Raw genomic sequence first — 17,720 nt, forward strand, 5'->3', positions numbered from 1 at the left:
AGCCAGCCAACCGGCTAATAAATAGCTAATAGATAGCAAATAGATATCTAGCTAGATAAATAGATATTGTATGAATGGAGGCCATCTGCTGTCCTCACTGTCTCTCTGTGCGGCCCATGACCTCAAGGTCCTTGACCTACGTGTACAGCAGGAAGTCGACCGTCTTTTTGGCGTTCCTGCGGCATCGTGGTGGAATTTTCACAATGTCCAGCTGGAATGACTGGAACTTCACATCCCAATTTGGGCCGGGAAAAAGAAAACATTCGGCCAAGTTTGTCGTCATTGGCTTTGGAGCGATATTTTTTTACAACTGTTTGGACTACAGTAGACGTCATGCATACATGTTTTTTTAAAGCAAATATGTTTGTTAATTTTTATTTCCATTGAATTTCACCCGTCCAAAAATAACCCGTCTAAAATATAAGTTAAAAAAAAAAGCACTCTCCTCATTATTGTCTGAAGCTACCACTCGTCATGTTATTTCTGCGCAAAAACATTCAACTGGAATTACACGGAAACCTTTCCGAGATTTCTTACGGAAGCCTGCCTTGTTTTCCAGCTGTTTGAGCATTTATCGCTTCAAACTTTTCCTCTCTGAGACTTTTACGATGACATAACTAAACAGAGAATGAAATGTTCCACACATCTTTTTTTTCCCCCGCTTACAATAAGGTTTTGTATGTTGTTGGAACCAACACATCGGAATTCGTGACATTAAAGTTGAAACGATTTCTCCCTTAAAAGGCTTGAACGGACATTGAATGTTGTTTAAAGGACAACCGACGTCACTTTTTTGTTTCTTAACTGACATCAGAAAAACGTTTTATAGCATCTAAAATACCCAAAAAACGCAGTATATTTTTTGTCAAATGCAAAACATCAATAAAAATGACTTAAAATGTCCAAAATCTGCAAAAAAAAAAGAACCCGGAAGTGGCCAGTTTCAGAAGGTCCCGCCCCCTTGTGCGTGATGTCACCCCAAGACGTCTTGCCTTGCTGGAGAATCAAAACAATGACTTCAGATTCGGAGAATATGCTTTCTTGTTACTCCTCTAATTATTGGATTGGATTGGATTTGCCTTTATTAGTCTCACAGTGGGGAAATTTACATTTCACAGCAGCAAAATGATGAAATATGAATATGATTCAAATAGTGACAACACAGACACAGACAGTCATTCAATCTTAAGCACTTTCTGCACCCTCTTTGTTGCATGAAGCAGTTCTAGATGAAAGAAGAGATGATCTAAGCGTCCTTTTCACCAGTGGATCAGGGACATCATGATGGAATGTGGACATCTGCTACAAGCTAAATGTTGAAATGTTGAAAGTAAACACAAAGCTGTAGCTTCCATTGATGAAAAGAGGTTGTCTACCATCTCCTCTCCCACGTAAATCCGCTTCAATTCCAAGCCGCAACAGTGACACATACACATTGGCGCTCTGCGCTGACGCTCCTTTCTTCTCATCGTGGGCCGTAAGCCATGCATCCATCCAGCCTGTCCAACAGCACTGACCTTTACGCTGAAAAAAGTGGGTCTGTGAAAATGCTGCCCATTACAGACGCAAAAAAAAGCACAATCACCCCAGAGCTGTCCAGCGATGACAGTCAAATGTCACCTCCCAAATCAAAAACAGTGCTGGCATATCCGTGCTGTCAAAAAGGCGCAAGCGCTCAGCACAGTCTCCTCGATGAATGTCTTGGACAAAAATAGGACATTCCGTATCCGTTCCACTTACTGACGGTTGCCTACTCGGGCGCCATCTTGGACTTCTTAAAAAAGGGCTCAGTTTGATCACTTTCACTGTATTAAGTGAAAAAGGGGATGAAAAAGAGCTTGATGTGGTGACCCACTCATGTTCAAGCCAGGAACCGCCATGCTATGGTGGGCCGACATTAGCATGACCAGTTTCACCTGGATTTCCGGTGCCTTTCAAACAGAGCTCCTTTCTCTACATTTTTGTTTAATGAGGCCCTCATACGGTCATTCCATGTGCAAAGTCACTGGCTCCTGCCCTTCCAGAGAGGATGTTGATCCGAGGAAGAAGAAAAAAAAAAGATTGTTGCTGTAAGAGGAAAGTATTTGACATGGTGTGGGTGTTGAAGAATGGAGGCAGACGGATTTGGAGAGTCCAGTCAATGACCACGAGCAGGGTCTGCTTGTTGATGCAACGATGACCATCCTCTCTTCAATCTTTTCTGGAATCATGAGTCACCACAACATCATCAATGGAATTCATGCGCGTATCAAAAGGGGGAAAAAAAGAACAGCTGCAGGAATGTTCTGTTGACCACACACCGGACACCACCTCACAAAAAATGTGACAAAAACTGGATATAGCCTGAGATGGGGGACTGAAGTCAAATGACTTAACTTGAGTCAGACTTCGAGTTGCTGCGACTTGCCAAAAGCCTGGACTTTGACTTTGTATCGAAGAGATTCCACTCGATTTTGACTTGAACTCCTGTATTTGACAGGTCTTACTTACTTATAGGCCCAAATCTCAATCTCAACACACTCTGCCCTTTTTAGGACAAAAAAATGTCATTGAGTTTGCGCCGAACAGGTAACCCACTGTCAGAGATTTTCGATCGGACACTGTGGACAGAGACTCGAACCCAGAAAGATTGTCTTATTATTGCCGGCAGGAGACGCAGCCATTCTTGATAGACGTCTGAATTCTGCAGCCCTCTGCCAAGCTACTTATCGAGAGTACGTGCAAATTAAAGTGATACATTAGTAAAACATAGTTTTCTTGATGACAATACCACAGGGGAGAAAGTGAGGAAGATCAAAGAACAACAGAAACAAAAACAAAAGTTCTACCATGACAGAGGAACACGGAACCTACCTGAACTACACACCGGTGACCAAGTACGGTACAAAGATAAAACAGACACATGGTCACAGAAAGGAACTGTTCTGCGTCAGGTCCAACCAAGGTCATACAACATTCAGACAGAGGAAGGTTCTGTTTTAAGAAGAAACCGCCGAGATCTTCTCAAAGAACCAACCATAGCAAGTCAACGAACAGAGACAGTAACAGAGACTGTTGTAACACCTCTAAATCCAGGACATGCTATCCGAAAATCCTCAAGGAAAGTGAAACCACCTGAGAGACTGATTGAAACCATTTAACATGTTTTTCTAAGTGATCATGGTGAAAAAAAATGATGTGAATGTTTCTTGTGAATGTTTCATTTATTGTTGCAAAAGTTTGCTAATTACTGACATAATTAAATTACTTGAGTTCTAAGCACAAACAGCTATAAGCAATAAAACATTGTATTTTCCATGAACTGATAAATGTGTAACCTGGCTAAGGAGCTCTTCCTGTGAAGGAGTTTGAAGTCCTAAATTACTTCTGTGATAAGGAGTTTCCCAAGTCCTAACTTCTGTGCAATGCCAGACCCCAGGTTGTCTGTGCTTCAATTGTGTATTCCAGTCACACGTGTTGACTAAGCATATAACAGCATGAAACTTGAATATGTGGCTTGGCTCAATGAGGTCCAGGAAAGATTGGATAACATAGGCAAACATAATGACCAGAACACTGCATAACCTATTACAGTAAATGCTACAAAAGTTGTCCAGGTGGGCTGACATAACTAAAGGAGCATTTTTGAAAACTACTGTCATGGAACCTTGGCTGTAGGTTGGGACCTGTGCCTGGTCTGGAGGTTCCCTGCGGAAAACCATCAGCGGGTGCCAAAACGTCAGGCAGGCAGCCCCCATAGCCACTCTGCATCCGCCCCCTTGTGTCCACCGTTGTCCGTTAAATGCGTCTATTTGCATTGAGTCACAATTCCCAAATCAGTTATGGCTTCTTGGCACTACTCGGAAACCACAAACCGGAATATTGGGAGGCTACAAATGTTGGAGTTGCACAAAGCGTACTTTTCAGAGTCAACAGGATGCTGGAATGTTACTGGCTAAAGTCCAACGGTCACCCAAACACCAAATCCTAACACATCGGAGCATTTGTTTTCACCTCCAAAGGCAATTTTTGACAGGTGTTGATTTCTTTTTGTGTATTTTTCTCTTTTTTCTCTCCCTGTGTCCTCTCAAAGGATCTACAGTAGTTCGGTATTCTGAGAATGCTGTCATGCTCTATCTTTCTCCAACAGTAGGAGTATCCCACAGCTACCTGTCATACAATATAGCCATTGGCATGATAAAATGACACAATGTTGTCCTTTGTCATTGCTTTTCGGTCCCATTTTTTTCTCAGCCTCTTCCCAACGTATATACTTGAAGATATTTTGTTCCAGTTACAGACGCTCCCCAACTTATGAACGAGATACATTCCGAACGGTCGTTTGGAAGGTGAATGTGTTCGTAAGTTGCTTCAGTGCTATATTTTGTATGGAATGTATGTTTAAGGCTTATATAAGTATTTTTAAAGGACAACCGACCCCTCCGGACAAAAACAAAAAAGTGACATCGGTTGTCCTTTAAGGCTTATACAGGGTGATCCAAAATACACGGGCCCCAACTCTAATTCGGCCCCGTTTCTTAGTGTCTTGTCCGAATGAAATTGAAACTGTGCAGACGATGTCCTTAAGATAGCATCTAAACCTGTCCCGAGATTGGCTGAAAGAGAACTTCAAAGGCCGAGTGATCAGTCTCAAGACTAATTTTGTCCCATAGCCCGGACCTAAGCCCCCCAGATTTTTTTCTTTGGTGCTATCTTAAGGGCAGAGTCGATGCAGGGAAACCCAGAACCATCACGGAACTCAAGAAAGCCATCAGGGAGGAGATGAGAGCCATTACCAATTCAGTCTGTAGGAACATCATGGAAAACTTTGTGCTGCGCCTCAAGAAATGCACGGAAGAAATGCTAAATGGAGGCCACCTAGAACATATGCTGTAGAACGGAGAAAAAAAGGCCAAAGACCTTACTGTTTTGATGTGATGTTTTGAATATAATAAACTACTTGTGGCTAAAGTTTCATTTCATTCAGACAAAACACTAAGAAACTGGGCCTAATTAGAGTTGGGGCCTGTTTTTTTGGGGGGTCAAGTAAGTAACCTGTCTTGGTTTGTACTGAAAAATGAAAATGTAATCAAATATAGGTATGTACATGTAACACTGGAGATAATACATCATATGTTAATTCTGTGTAAACTCTCAGTCGTACAGGAGTGGTCCATCGATGAGAAGGTTTCTTCAGCCCTCATCTGTACTTCTTTGAAGGTGTCGGACGTTTCGCTTCTTATCCAAGAGGCTTCGTCATCGAACGAAAATCTTGCTGGTAGTTTTGGCCATATATATATATCCTTAGTGTCCAGACGTGACGGTGCCAGACTCTGCTATGCTTGGTCCTTGCTCTCAGGTTGGGGGGAGCAGAGGGCTAGTACTCCCTTACTTCTATTGTCCTGCCTGAGTATGGGGTCTACGACTGACCTGATTGCCTCATTTGATCTGGTATCACCACCACTTTATACATTATATGTTACTAAAAACTTGAATGGTGGTTAGTAGCGTCTGTACTGTCTTTTCGTGTATACTTCTTTTGATCTGGTATCACCACCACTTTATACATTATATGTTACTACAAACTTGAATGGTCGTTAGTAGCGTCTGTACTGTCTTTTCGTGTATACTTCTTTTGATCTGGTATCACCACCACTTTATACATTACGTGTTACTACAAACTTGAATGGTCGTTAGTAGCGTCTGTACTGTCTTTTCGTGTATACGTCTTTTGATCTGGTATCACCACCACTTTATACATTATATGTTACTACAAACTTGAGTGGTCGTTAGTAGCGTCTGTACTGTTTTCGTGTATACTTCTTTTGAACTGGTATCACCACCACTTTATACATTATATGTTACTACAAACTTGAATGGTCGTTAGTAGCGTCTGTACTGTCTTTTCGTGTATACGTCTTTTGATCTGGTATCACCACCACTTTATACATTATATGTTACTACAAACTTGAATAGTCGTTAGTAGCGTCTGTACTGTCTTTTCGTGTATACTTCTTTTGATCTGGTATCACCACCACTTTATACATTATATGTTACTACAAACTTGAATGGTGGTTAGTAGCGTCTGTACTGTCTTTTCGTGTATACTTCTTTTGATCTGGTATCACCACCACTTTATACATTATATGTTACTACAAACTTGAATGGTTGTTAGTAGCGTCTGTACTGTCTTTTCGTGTATACTTTTGCGATCTCTATTTACGACCCCTTTTGTAGCGGTGGTGACATTTACAATTCAAAGTGTGTAGTTGCTTGTCATTCATGGAGGTGGCCAGGAAAGAGGAAGAATAGTTTTTCAAGAATTCACCACTGGAAGCCTGCGGTAATCCTACACTGGCTCCCTACCTGCAGCCCACACACACACACACACACACACACACACACACACACACACACACACACACACACACACACACACACACACACACACACACACACACACACATACATAAATGCACACTAAAATTCACGTACACACACACATACCCTTGATACTTCTCACTCAGTTGGTCTGGCTCTGTTTATTAGTCGTGTTGTCACTGCCCACCCAGAGAACCTTGTTATTTTGACTTGGCTGCATTTGTGAACATTGTACATACTGTGTACATTCAAGTGATGACATCATCCCGACCGATGCTGTGGGTGGTCAAGCTCATGTTGTTTTTTTTCTTTTGACCTTTCACTCATTCACTGCCAGACAATGTGCAAAAACGTGTCCACTCCAGTGCCAGGGTTTTTGTCATTGTCACTTGAATTCCAAGACCCACAGAATATTGAGTTTTAGGACTACATAAACATTCAATGCAGTGTAAGAAATCTTAGACTCTCTTCTTTCTAGGAGTTATCTGAGTTTGAAATGGGGGCGACTGTACAAAATACAATACACACATATTGATTTATATAGCGTTTTAACAGCAGATGAAGCTGCAACAAAGCGCTAACATTCCGAAATTTAGTCGGGAAATTAAGATATGACGTAGAGCGCCATTCCCGAATTTGTTTGGGTTCAGTTTTTTCATGCTTGGGTGCCGATAAAGCACTGGCCATGGCCTCTGGCAATGTTTTTTTTCTCTTTTCCACAAGGAAATGATGAATTATCATGTTAGTGCTTTGTTCCAGTTCAGCTGTTGTTAAAGCGCTAATAAACCAATATGTATGTATTGCATTGTATTTTGGATAGCCACCCTCATTTCATGCTCATATAACTCCAGACCCGTATCATTTAGGATTTAACTGTTTTTTTCTGATGACAGAGAAGAGAGTCTAGGGTTTTTTTACACTGCATTGAATGTTTATGTAGTCCTAAAACAATATTCTATAAGTCCTGGAATTCAAGTGACAATGACAAAAACCCTGGCACTGGAGTGGGCACATTTTTGCACGGCTCATTAACGCTATGATTGTGGGTGTGAATGTTTTTTCGCTCTGACTTGCAAGTGCAAACTTGAGACATGAGCACTGTGTGATGGCAGAAACTCAACTCACTATACAACAAGCAGCTGTTTTTGCAGACTTCTCCATCATCGTATCATCATTGTATGTTTTTATCAAGTACAGTGATACCTTGGCTTACGAACTTAATTGGTTCCCAGAAAGAGTGTGTAAGGCGAAAAGTGTGTATCCCAAAAATTAATTTCCCATAGGAAACCATTAAAATGAGAATAATCCGTTCCCAGGTACCCATAAAACACAATTTTCTACTTTCTAATTTTCTAAGCCTACACAAAATATACCTTATTTTATGTATAATAAATGTGCCAATGTATTATAATTAAAGAAATAAACTGTACTGTATAATAAAAAAATGTCAAGATAGAAAAAAATCTGTAGCTCTCGGTTACATCAATGATGTACTTTATGTGTATTGTGGGCCTGTTTGGAACACAAAGCTATCGACACTTTGATAAAAGGCAACAAGCTAACTGTACAAAGTTACCACCGGTCACCGGAAAAACATCTCATTACATACAGTGATACCTTGGCTTACGAACTTAATTGGTTCCCAGACAGAGTATCTAAGGTGAAAAGCGTGTATCCCACAAAATAAGTTCCCATAGGAAACCATTAAAATGACAATAATCCGTTCCCAGGTCCCCATAAAACATCATTTTCTACTTTCAAATTTTCTAAGCCTTAAAACTACACAAAATATACCTTATTGTATGTGTAATGAATGTGCTATGGTATTATAAAATTATAAAGAAATAAACTATTCTATAATAACGTCGTTTTATTTCCCTTTGTGATGGTCGTTGATGGCTTGATAGAATGGAGTGGCCGGTTTCCTCAGCATTAAACACTTGATGAGGAACGTAACCTTCTTCTTTCACCATCTTGAGGAATGATCCCTTGTAGGTGCTTTCTCTGTGATAATTGTATCTAGTTCCTCATCAATTGCGTTCCGTTTAGCTTTTTGCATCAAGTGTACAGATGGCTTGTGCGGGTTGTTTGTGGAGCCTGATTGTTGGGATATTTGAACCTTTCAGTCTACGCTGCCTTTGAACTAGCTTGTCTGTGACCTCGCAGCTTGAACTTTGAACAAACTCACTGTCATCTGCCTGTCTCTAATCGGCTGCCATTTTGTTGTTAGAAGAACGGGCCCGTTCGCGAACGACACATGACTCATTGAGGCAGCTTCGTCCGTGTATGAAAAAAGTTTGTATGCCAAGGTAAACTTTTCAGAAATCTAACGTTCGTCAACCGGAAAGTTCATAAGCCAAGGGGTTCATAAACCGAGGTATCCCTGTCTATATTTTACTTCCGAGAAGCAAGATGATGGCCCTGCAGCCTCATCGTGGAAAGCAGATGAAAGGCACGGATCCAATCTCGTTTGAGGAATGGAGTAGTGGAAAAAATGTATCTGACTGGCTGGTGTAAAAACATCCGCATAATGAATTCCCTCGCCAATTAGAGTGGAATCGTCATTTTACCCGTGTCTTCCTTCATTTCATAAACTGGAAGATCACACAGCTGGAAAGAGAGGGAGGGAACTTCGTCTGGAAGTGGAAAGAGGCAGCGAGGAGGAGGAATGCGAAACATTTGTGATGGCGCTCCAGTGGCTGTTTACACAGTAGTCATCGCGGCGGCATGACATCAGAGTGCAGACTTTATAAATGTCAGCAGCTGGCCAGAGGGGCGAGACACAGACCAAGCATCGGAGACATACGCAGACCCCGAGACCAAAGTAGACTTTTGCCCTCATGGACCGATCACTGCGTGACTGCGTGAAAGCCTTGATGACCCTGATGCTGCTGCTGTCTGCCACCTCGCAGGTGAGCCTCAAACGCGGTTGTAGTGGAGGAAGTGACATTCGTGAATCCACAGGGACATTTTAATTTCCATCTCTTCTTGGTTCCTAAATTCATTTCCTTATGTTTTTGCTTGAAAATAAGTCACTTTTAACTCATTCATTGCCATTCAGGAATTTATTCGGGAATTGAAAATATGGCATCGAGCGCCGTTCCCAAATTTGTTCGGGTTTTTTTTTTTTTTCTTGCTTGGGTGCCGATAAAGCGTTGGCCATGGCCTCTGGCAATGTTTTTTTTTCTTTCCCACAAATGGGCCCTTTTATCCATGTTAGCGCTTTGCTCCAGCTTCAGCTGTCGTTAAAGCGCTCAATAAACCAATATGTATGTATTGCATTGTATTTTGGACAGTCACCCTCATTTCACACTCATATAACTCCAAACCCATATCATTTAGGAATTAACTGTTTTTTTCTGATGGAAGAAGACAGTCTAAGGCAGGAGTGTCAAACATATGGCCCGTGGGCCGGAACCGTCCCCCAAGGAGGTTTGATTAGGCCCACAGGATAATTTAAAAGTGGAAAAAATGCACAAACGACACAGAATTCAGATTTTCATCAGGTGCAATTCGGAGATTGTCCACTAGGGGGGGGCAGAGTGGCGCTGTTTCGATCAACGTAAAAGAAAACAGCAATGTTTTTTTCAACCGCGATTTCAACATCCTCATTAGCCAAAATGTCAGACTCATCACAGCAAAAAAAATATGACTGCAGCAATTCATCAAGTTGGAAGAATTGCTCGCGGGTCTGAAGAAACAGCAGTTAACTTTCAGCCAGAGCACAGCAGTAAAAGGCAGCTATCTAATTGCTATCCAAATAGCATTAGCATCAAAGCCGACGGTGACTTTGTTAAACGATGCATGTTGAAGGCAGCTGAACTTAGATGTCCCGACAAGCCACATGCTAATGCTAATATTAGCCTGATGAGGAATACCATTGCAGAATACACAGAGACTCATGAAAGACATAATTTTTCTTATTTGTAGCATGTATGGTATCATTTTAATGCATCTGCAGCAGGGGTGTCAAAGTCATTTTTTGCCGCGGGCCACATTGTAGTTATGGTTTCCTCTCGAGGGCCGTTATGAATTTGGGGAACCCATTAGAATGTTTAAATCCCTTCAAATATTACATATAGAGCACACAGCAAATTAATGAATAACTCGTTTTCAAATCTGAAGTCAAGAATAATCACTTTTATTGTGGTTGACATCCAAAAATGTTAAATTTTGACTCAGATTTTAGCAATCATCATGGAATTTAACAAGTTTGATTTGCTTTCGCGGGCCGAAAAAAATGATGTGGCGGGCCGGATTTGGCCCGCGGGCCTTGACTTTGACACTTGTAATCTACAGTAAGACCAATCTACATACATATTAAGTGCAAATCAATCTGAAGTTGAATCTGTGCATACTTTTAAAAAGTGCCATGGAGAATAAGAATGTTGGCTTGCTGTTGAAGGAGTAGATTGGCTATTAAATCGCTGTCATTTGGGACCATCATGACGTCATCTGAGAATTTGCTTGTGTTTATTAAATTTTGTTACTATTTGTTTGAAAGAGGAATTAAATGTGCGTCCGTGGTTGCTCATCACATAACATGGAAAATATGAGCTCAAAACACAATTGTAACTAATGTATTACGGTGTCTATGGACAGTTGGCCAGGTTGACTGTTGTATTAGTGTCATCAAATGAAGTGAAGTACAACTTTGTTGTCCAAATAACAATAATAATAATAATAATAATAATATTACAAATTTCCCCATTGTGGGACCATTAAAGGTTTTCTGATTTCCTGATTTCTGAATACTGCTACTAATACTACCACTACTACTACTAATACTACTACTAATAATAATAATAATAATACTACTACTAATAATAATACTACTACTACTAATAATACTACCAATAATAATACTACAAATACTACTACTACTACTACTACTACTACTACTACTACTACTAATAATAATAATAATAATAATAATACTGCAAATTTACCCATTGTGGGAGCAATAAAGGTTTTCTGATTTCCTGATTTCTGAATACTGCTACTACTAATAATACTACTGCTACGAATACTACTACTAATAATAATACTACTACTACGATTACTACTACTACTACTAATAATAATAATAATAATAGTACTGCAAATTTCCCCATTGTGGGACCATTAAAGGTTTTCTGATTTCCTGATTTCTGAATACTGCTACTACTAATAATACTACTACTAATAATAATACTACTACTACTACGATTACTACTACTAATAATAATAATACTGCAAATTTCCCCGTTGTGGGACCATTAAAGGTTTTCTGATTTCCTGAGTTCTGAATACTGCTACTACTAATACTACCACTACTACTACAAATACTACTACTACTACTACTACTACTACTACTACTACTACTACTACTAATAATAATAATAATAATAATAATAATAATAATAATACAAATACTACTACTAATAATAATAATTATTATTATTATAATCATAATACATTTCATTTCTAAGTGCCTTTCAATACTGCAAGGAATGCATTGAGACTAGATATTTGCTTCCACCCTCTATTTCATTCCTATTTCAAAACCAAAAAACTGATCAAGTTGTGGGTCGTATTTTGAAAATGTCATACGTAGAGGCACTCAAAGCAACACTGTCCTTAGGAATAGAGAAAAAAAATCATAAATCATATCCAGGACAAAGTATTTGCAGAGTGCCTATGCATTTGTAGAACGGCCGCAGCTTGGAATTGAAGCGGATTTACGATGTGAGACCGTCTCTTTTCGTGAATGGATGCTACAGCTTTGTGTTTGCTTTCAACATTTAGCTTGTAGCATACATGTACATTTCACCATGACGTCCCTGATCCATTGGTGAAAAGGACGCTTTGAGATGGCGCTGCGAGAGTGGCTGCCTTTCCAGCGGGTCCTGTATTTTGTTTTTCCTACTTCTTCCTTTCATAACTTTGAATCTGTGAAATGTAAATGTCTCCTCAAAGGCACTCATAAAGGCTAATCCAATCCAATTCCCACCACAAATGATAATACATGTGGTATCCATGATGTGGCTTGTCTGCAGAAAATAATGCAATATTTTTTCTCGCAGGTGTCATGTCAGTCGTGTGACGGGTCGTGCCTCTGCCCCCATTCTGCACCCAAGTGCCCACCGGGAGTTCCCTTAGTGGCGGACGGCTGCCGGTGCTGTATGGTGTGCGCGCGGCAGCGAGGCCAACAGTGCACTGAGAAGTTTCTATGCGACGGCCAACGGGGTCTAACGTGTGACTACAGCGCCAGTTTTCCTGGTGGCCCCGGGGAGTGTGTCGGTGAGTAGCTCCTTTCACAGGATTGACGGGGTCCTGCCAATGCAGGACATCGGCAATGGTTTGTCACTGTTTTTTTTATTAGGTAAGGGGGATGGGACGGGAGTTACTGGCCAACTGGTCCATGAACCCCAAAAAACAGGCAATAATTGGTAAAAATCGAAAAATATAAATACAGTAAAGTCTCGTTATATCGATATCGGATATATCGATAGTCCCGGTTATATCGATACTATTTCTATGCACGCACGGAGAAAATTACATGCAAACAGGGTCGGATATATCAATAGTCCCGATTATATCGATATTTTTTCGGACTCCATTGAATATCGATATAACGAGACTTTACTGTACATACAATTAAGCAACTCCAGTGAAACATTTAAGCTCCTGGAAAATGGAGGTGAAATGAAAAACAACTGTAGAGAATACGACACATGTTACGACAAATATGTTCGTATGTACCATTGTTTGTAACGCGAATGTTCGTAAGTACACAACAACCAGAGGCGTCGGTTGTCCTTTAAATGTAATTAACACAACGCAATGTACGCTTTTATTACATTTTATCATATGTTCAAATTCACTCATTCGCTACCATTCCCGAATTTATTCGACAACAGCTGTTGTTAAAGCGCTATAAAAAAACGATATGTATGTATTACATTGTATTTTCTTTAGCTGCCCCCATTTCAAGCTCGGATAACTCTGGACCCATATAACTTGGTAATTAACACATTTTTTTTCTGATGAAAGAAGAGAGTCGAAGTTTTCTTACGCTGAATTGAATGTTTATGTAGTCTGAAAACTCAATATTCTGTGAGTCCTGCAATTTGAGTGAAAATGACAAAAACCCTGGCACTCGAGTGGACACATTTTTGCACATCGTCTGGCAGTGAATGAGTTAATATTTACAACTCTGCTTCTTTTATTAAAAAACAAAACAAAACAATTGTGGTGTTTTTTGGAAGCCGGAATGGAATAGACTTTTTAATAACATTGGTAATTTTTTTAATTGGGAAAATTGTTTTGATAGTGTATCAGAATAAATTAGTGTGAAAACTGAATTAAACTTTTCAACTTGTATCACTGCACACAAGTTCTGATCTAAGGGTGAGCTTAAATTCAGGAATTCAGGTCATTATAAATTTGGTTGATTTCACATACAGTGAGACCTCAACTTACAAACACCTTATCTTACAAACTTTTCGTTTTACAAACGTCAAATTTCTGAAAATTAAACCTTATAGTAAGCACTATATTCATAATACACACCCACCACGGCTGGCGGAGTGATCTTCAGCGGAAGCACACGACCGAACAGCACCAGGGGTTAAGTTACCAACAGTCCTTATGGAAGGTAACTCTCCTTCCATAAACCATCAACGACCATCAAAAAGGTAAATAAAACTTTATTTTACAGCACAGTTTATTTCTTTAATTACAGTCCTCATGTAATGCGCCTCTCTTTCCAAACAGCAATGCCCTTTGACCTTCGACCTCCAACGCCATTCCATCAAGCCATAAATGACCATCACAAATGTAAATAAAGTGACTTTATGATACAATGCCGTGTATTTCTTTCATTACAATAATTACAATACAACAGCACAATTATTATACATAGAATAAGGTATGTTGTGTGTAGTTTTAAGGCTTATTTAGTTGAAAAGTATATTTTATGGAAACCTGGGAACGGATTATTCCCATTTTAATGGTTTCCTATGAGAAATTAGTTTTTGAGATACACACTTTTCGCCTTACACACTCTGTCTGGGAACCAATTAAGTTCGTAAGTTGAGGTCTCACTATATGTGAGATCACGTGAGGATACTTTCAAATCCTACCTCAAATCCCATTTGTTTAAAATTGCATTCACGGTTAAATCAGCTATGTTATTATTTATCATTGTATGTATGGTTTTATTGTTCTGTGTCTTGTTCTTTTAATTGTAAAGTATCCTTGGGTTGTCTTTTCAGCTCAGGAAGATCTAACGTGCGAAGTCAATGGCATCAGCTACCACGACGGCCAATCTTTTCAGCCCTCGTGTGACGTCCATTGCCACTGCAGAGGCGGCGGCGTCAGTTGCGTGCCAGCGTGTCCCCTGAATTTTCGCCTGCCCACTCCCGATTGTCCTCATCCGCGACATGTTCGGCTACCGGGGAAATGCTGCAAGGAGTGGGTGTGTGAACAGCTGGACAACTCTGTGCTTCAGGACGCCATCACAGGTAAATTGCATGACAGTCAACGCCAACGTTGTCGCAATTCCTGTCCCATTTCAAGCTCAGATAAATCCAGACCCATATAATTTATGAATGAACTCTTTTTTTATGAAACAAGAGTGTCCAAGTTTTCTTACGCTGGATTGAATGTACAGTGAGACCTCAACTTACAAACTTAATTGGTTCCCAGACAGAGTGTGTAAGGTGAAAAGTGTGTATCTCAAAAAAAAATTGTCCCATAGGAAACCATTGAAATGGGAATAATCCGTTCCCGGGTTTCCATAAAATATACTTTTCAACTAAATAAGCCTAAAAAACTACACACAACATACCTTATTCTATGTATAATAAATGTGCTATTGTATTGTAATGAAAGAAATACACTGCATTGTATCATAAAGTCACTTTATTTACATTTGTGATGGTCATTTATGGCTTGATGGAATGGCGTTGGAGGTCGAAGGTCAAAGGGAATTTCTGTTTGGAAAGAGAGGCGCATTACATGAGGACTGTAATTAAAGAAATAAACTGTGCTGTAAAATAGTTTTATTTACCTTTTTGATGGTCGTTGATGGCTTATGGAAGGAGAGCCACCTTCCATAAGGACTGTTGGTAACTTAACCTCTGGTGCTGTTCGGTCGTGTGCTTCCGCCGAAGATCACTCCGCCAGCCGTGGTGGGTGTGTATTATGAAAATAGTGCTTATTATAAGGTTTAATTTTCATAAATTTAACGGTTGTAAGACGAAAAGTTTGTAAGATAAGGTGTTTGTAAGTTGAGGTCTCACTGTATATGTAATCCTAAAACTCAATATTCTGTGGGTTCTGGAAATCGTGTGAAAATGACAAAAACCATGGCAGTGGAGTGGACACATTTTTGCACATTGTCTGGCAGTGAATGAGTTAAGAATTAGACATAACGTTACCACATATTGGATCAAATTTAGATTATTCCTTCTCAACTCGGAGCAGAAAAGAGGGAGGTGTCATTTGTGATCTCAACTTCCGAGAGCTCATCGAGCTCAATTACATCACTCTGGTGACTCACATTCAATACTTTGTGGCTTGGTGTTTACTTCTCCAACGGATACAGCCATGCGGTCGGCCACACTAGGAGATTTTGTCTTTGTTTTGTTTCACTTCATTCAGTCGTTTCTTCCAAAACTAGCGTTTGGAAGCCATCAAATTAACTAATTCATTGCCAGACATGCATAAATGCATCCACTCCAGTGCCAGGGTTTTTGTCATTGTCACTTGAATTCTAGGACCTACAGAATATTGGGTTTTAATAATAATAATAATAATAATAATCCAATTCATTTCAAAGCGCCTTTCAAAACACTCGAGGTCGAACACTGCGGGTGAGAAGAGGCAGCCACATGTGCCAGCGTTCACTCAACCCGGAAGTAACTCAAATAGATAGAAAGCTAGCCATCTAGCTAACAGATAGCCAATATAGAGCCAGCTAGACAGTTAGCTAACTAGATAGATCGCCATACAGCTAATAAATAGCCAGCTACATAGCTAGCTAGCTAGACATATAGCTAATAGATAGCAAATGAATAGCAAATAGGTAGCTAGCTAATAGATAGAAAATGCAGAGCAAATAGATTGATATCTAGGTAGCTAATAGAAAGCAAATAGATAGCAAAAGGATAGCCAGCTAGGTAGCTAGCTAATAGATAGCAAATGGATAGAAAATAGATAGCTAGCTCGCTAGATTTCAGGTTTTAGGACTACCTAAACATTCAATTCAGCATTAGAAACCTTAGACTCTCTTCTTTCATCGGAAAAAAATAGTTAATTCCTAAATTATATGGGTCTGGAGTTATATGAGCTTGAAATGAGGGCAGCTGTCCAAAATACAATGCAATGAATTCATATTGGTTTATATAACGCTTGAACAACAACTGAAGCTGAAACAAAGCGCTAACATGGAAAAAAAGGAAATGCTGCTCCTTATGGAAAAGAAAAATACATTGCCAGAGGCCACAGCCAACGCTTTATCGGCACCAAAGTATGAAAAATAAAACCCAAACAAATTCGGGAATGGCGCTCTACGTCCTATTTTCATTTCCTGAATAAATTTGTGAATGGCAGGGAATGTGTTAAGCAGATATTCAAGAACAAAAAATGTTCTCTTGAATAGTCCCTTGAATGTAGTCAGACACTGTTTGACGTTTCAAATGTTTTGGTAATGGCTTCATTTCCCTTCTCTGTGTCGCTGTCTGTCTTTCTCACACTCAGAGGAGTAACATCCACTCGTGTTTCATTTAACACAGCTGCTTGTTGCTAGGAAATGCTATTAATAGATCTGTTTGCGCCTTTCTCCCCATTGAAATGCGGCTTGGCTTTGCTGCCCAGTTTTAAACTCGCAGACATGACCAAGCACCGTGTCGCCATATGGACGAACGATCACCGAGCCACTGGGGAGAACTTTGCGAATATTTATAGAGAAATGACAAAAACATGCACAGCGGGGAATATTAGGGCGGAGCGAGTTTCACGGAATACCTTTGCATGCTGGAAAATTAACTCATTTCTGTTCCGTGTGCAGTGTTACATGGGTCAAAGTCTTTCCACCTGTTTGTTAAATACAGACTTTTTCTCCAATGCCGCAAGAATTTGGAGTTTGGCAACATTTTGTCGAGGTGTGGTTTGAAATGTCTCAGTTTCCCAATGCAGGTGCTCTTTCCTGAAATTACTTACAAATGAATTTACTCTCGGTGTAACTGGTGCCGATATTGTCATTTGTTTGCCATGACAACAAACATACAATTTATTTGGTCTTAATTTGTCAAAGTATTTGTTTCTATGTGAATCTCCATATGTATTGTTTTTCCTAAAATCGTCTTCAATAC

General features: G+C 39.9%; 1 protein-coding gene across 4 annotated transcripts in view; it reads left to right on the forward strand.

Moving 5' to 3' along the window:
* ccn5 (cellular communication network factor 5) overlaps positions 1-17,720 on the forward strand; it is a 29,145-nt gene that overhangs the window by 4,389 nt on the left and 7,036 nt on the right. For 2 of the 4 annotated variants that reach the window (XM_088991908.1, XM_088991923.1), the window contains exons 2-3: positions 12,426-12,642; positions 14,619-14,867. In XM_088991908.1, coding sequence (XP_088848034.1) covers positions 12,525-12,642; positions 14,619-14,867 — 367 coding nt within the window. In that variant the 5' untranslated portion in view covers positions 12,426-12,524. Of the gene's footprint in view, positions 1-7,369; positions 9,273-12,425; positions 12,643-12,685; positions 14,182-14,618; positions 14,868-17,720 lie in introns of those variants that run through there. The other 2 variants (XM_088991898.1, XM_088991915.1) reach the window with 2 other exon arrangements.

This window comes from Hippocampus bargibanti, linkage group LG01, assembly GCF_051943395.1.
Source record: "Hippocampus bargibanti isolate YZ-2025 linkage group LG01, ASM5194339v1, whole genome shotgun sequence".
NCBI classification, from domain to species: Eukaryota; Metazoa; Chordata; class Actinopteri; order Syngnathiformes; family Syngnathidae; genus Hippocampus; species Hippocampus bargibanti.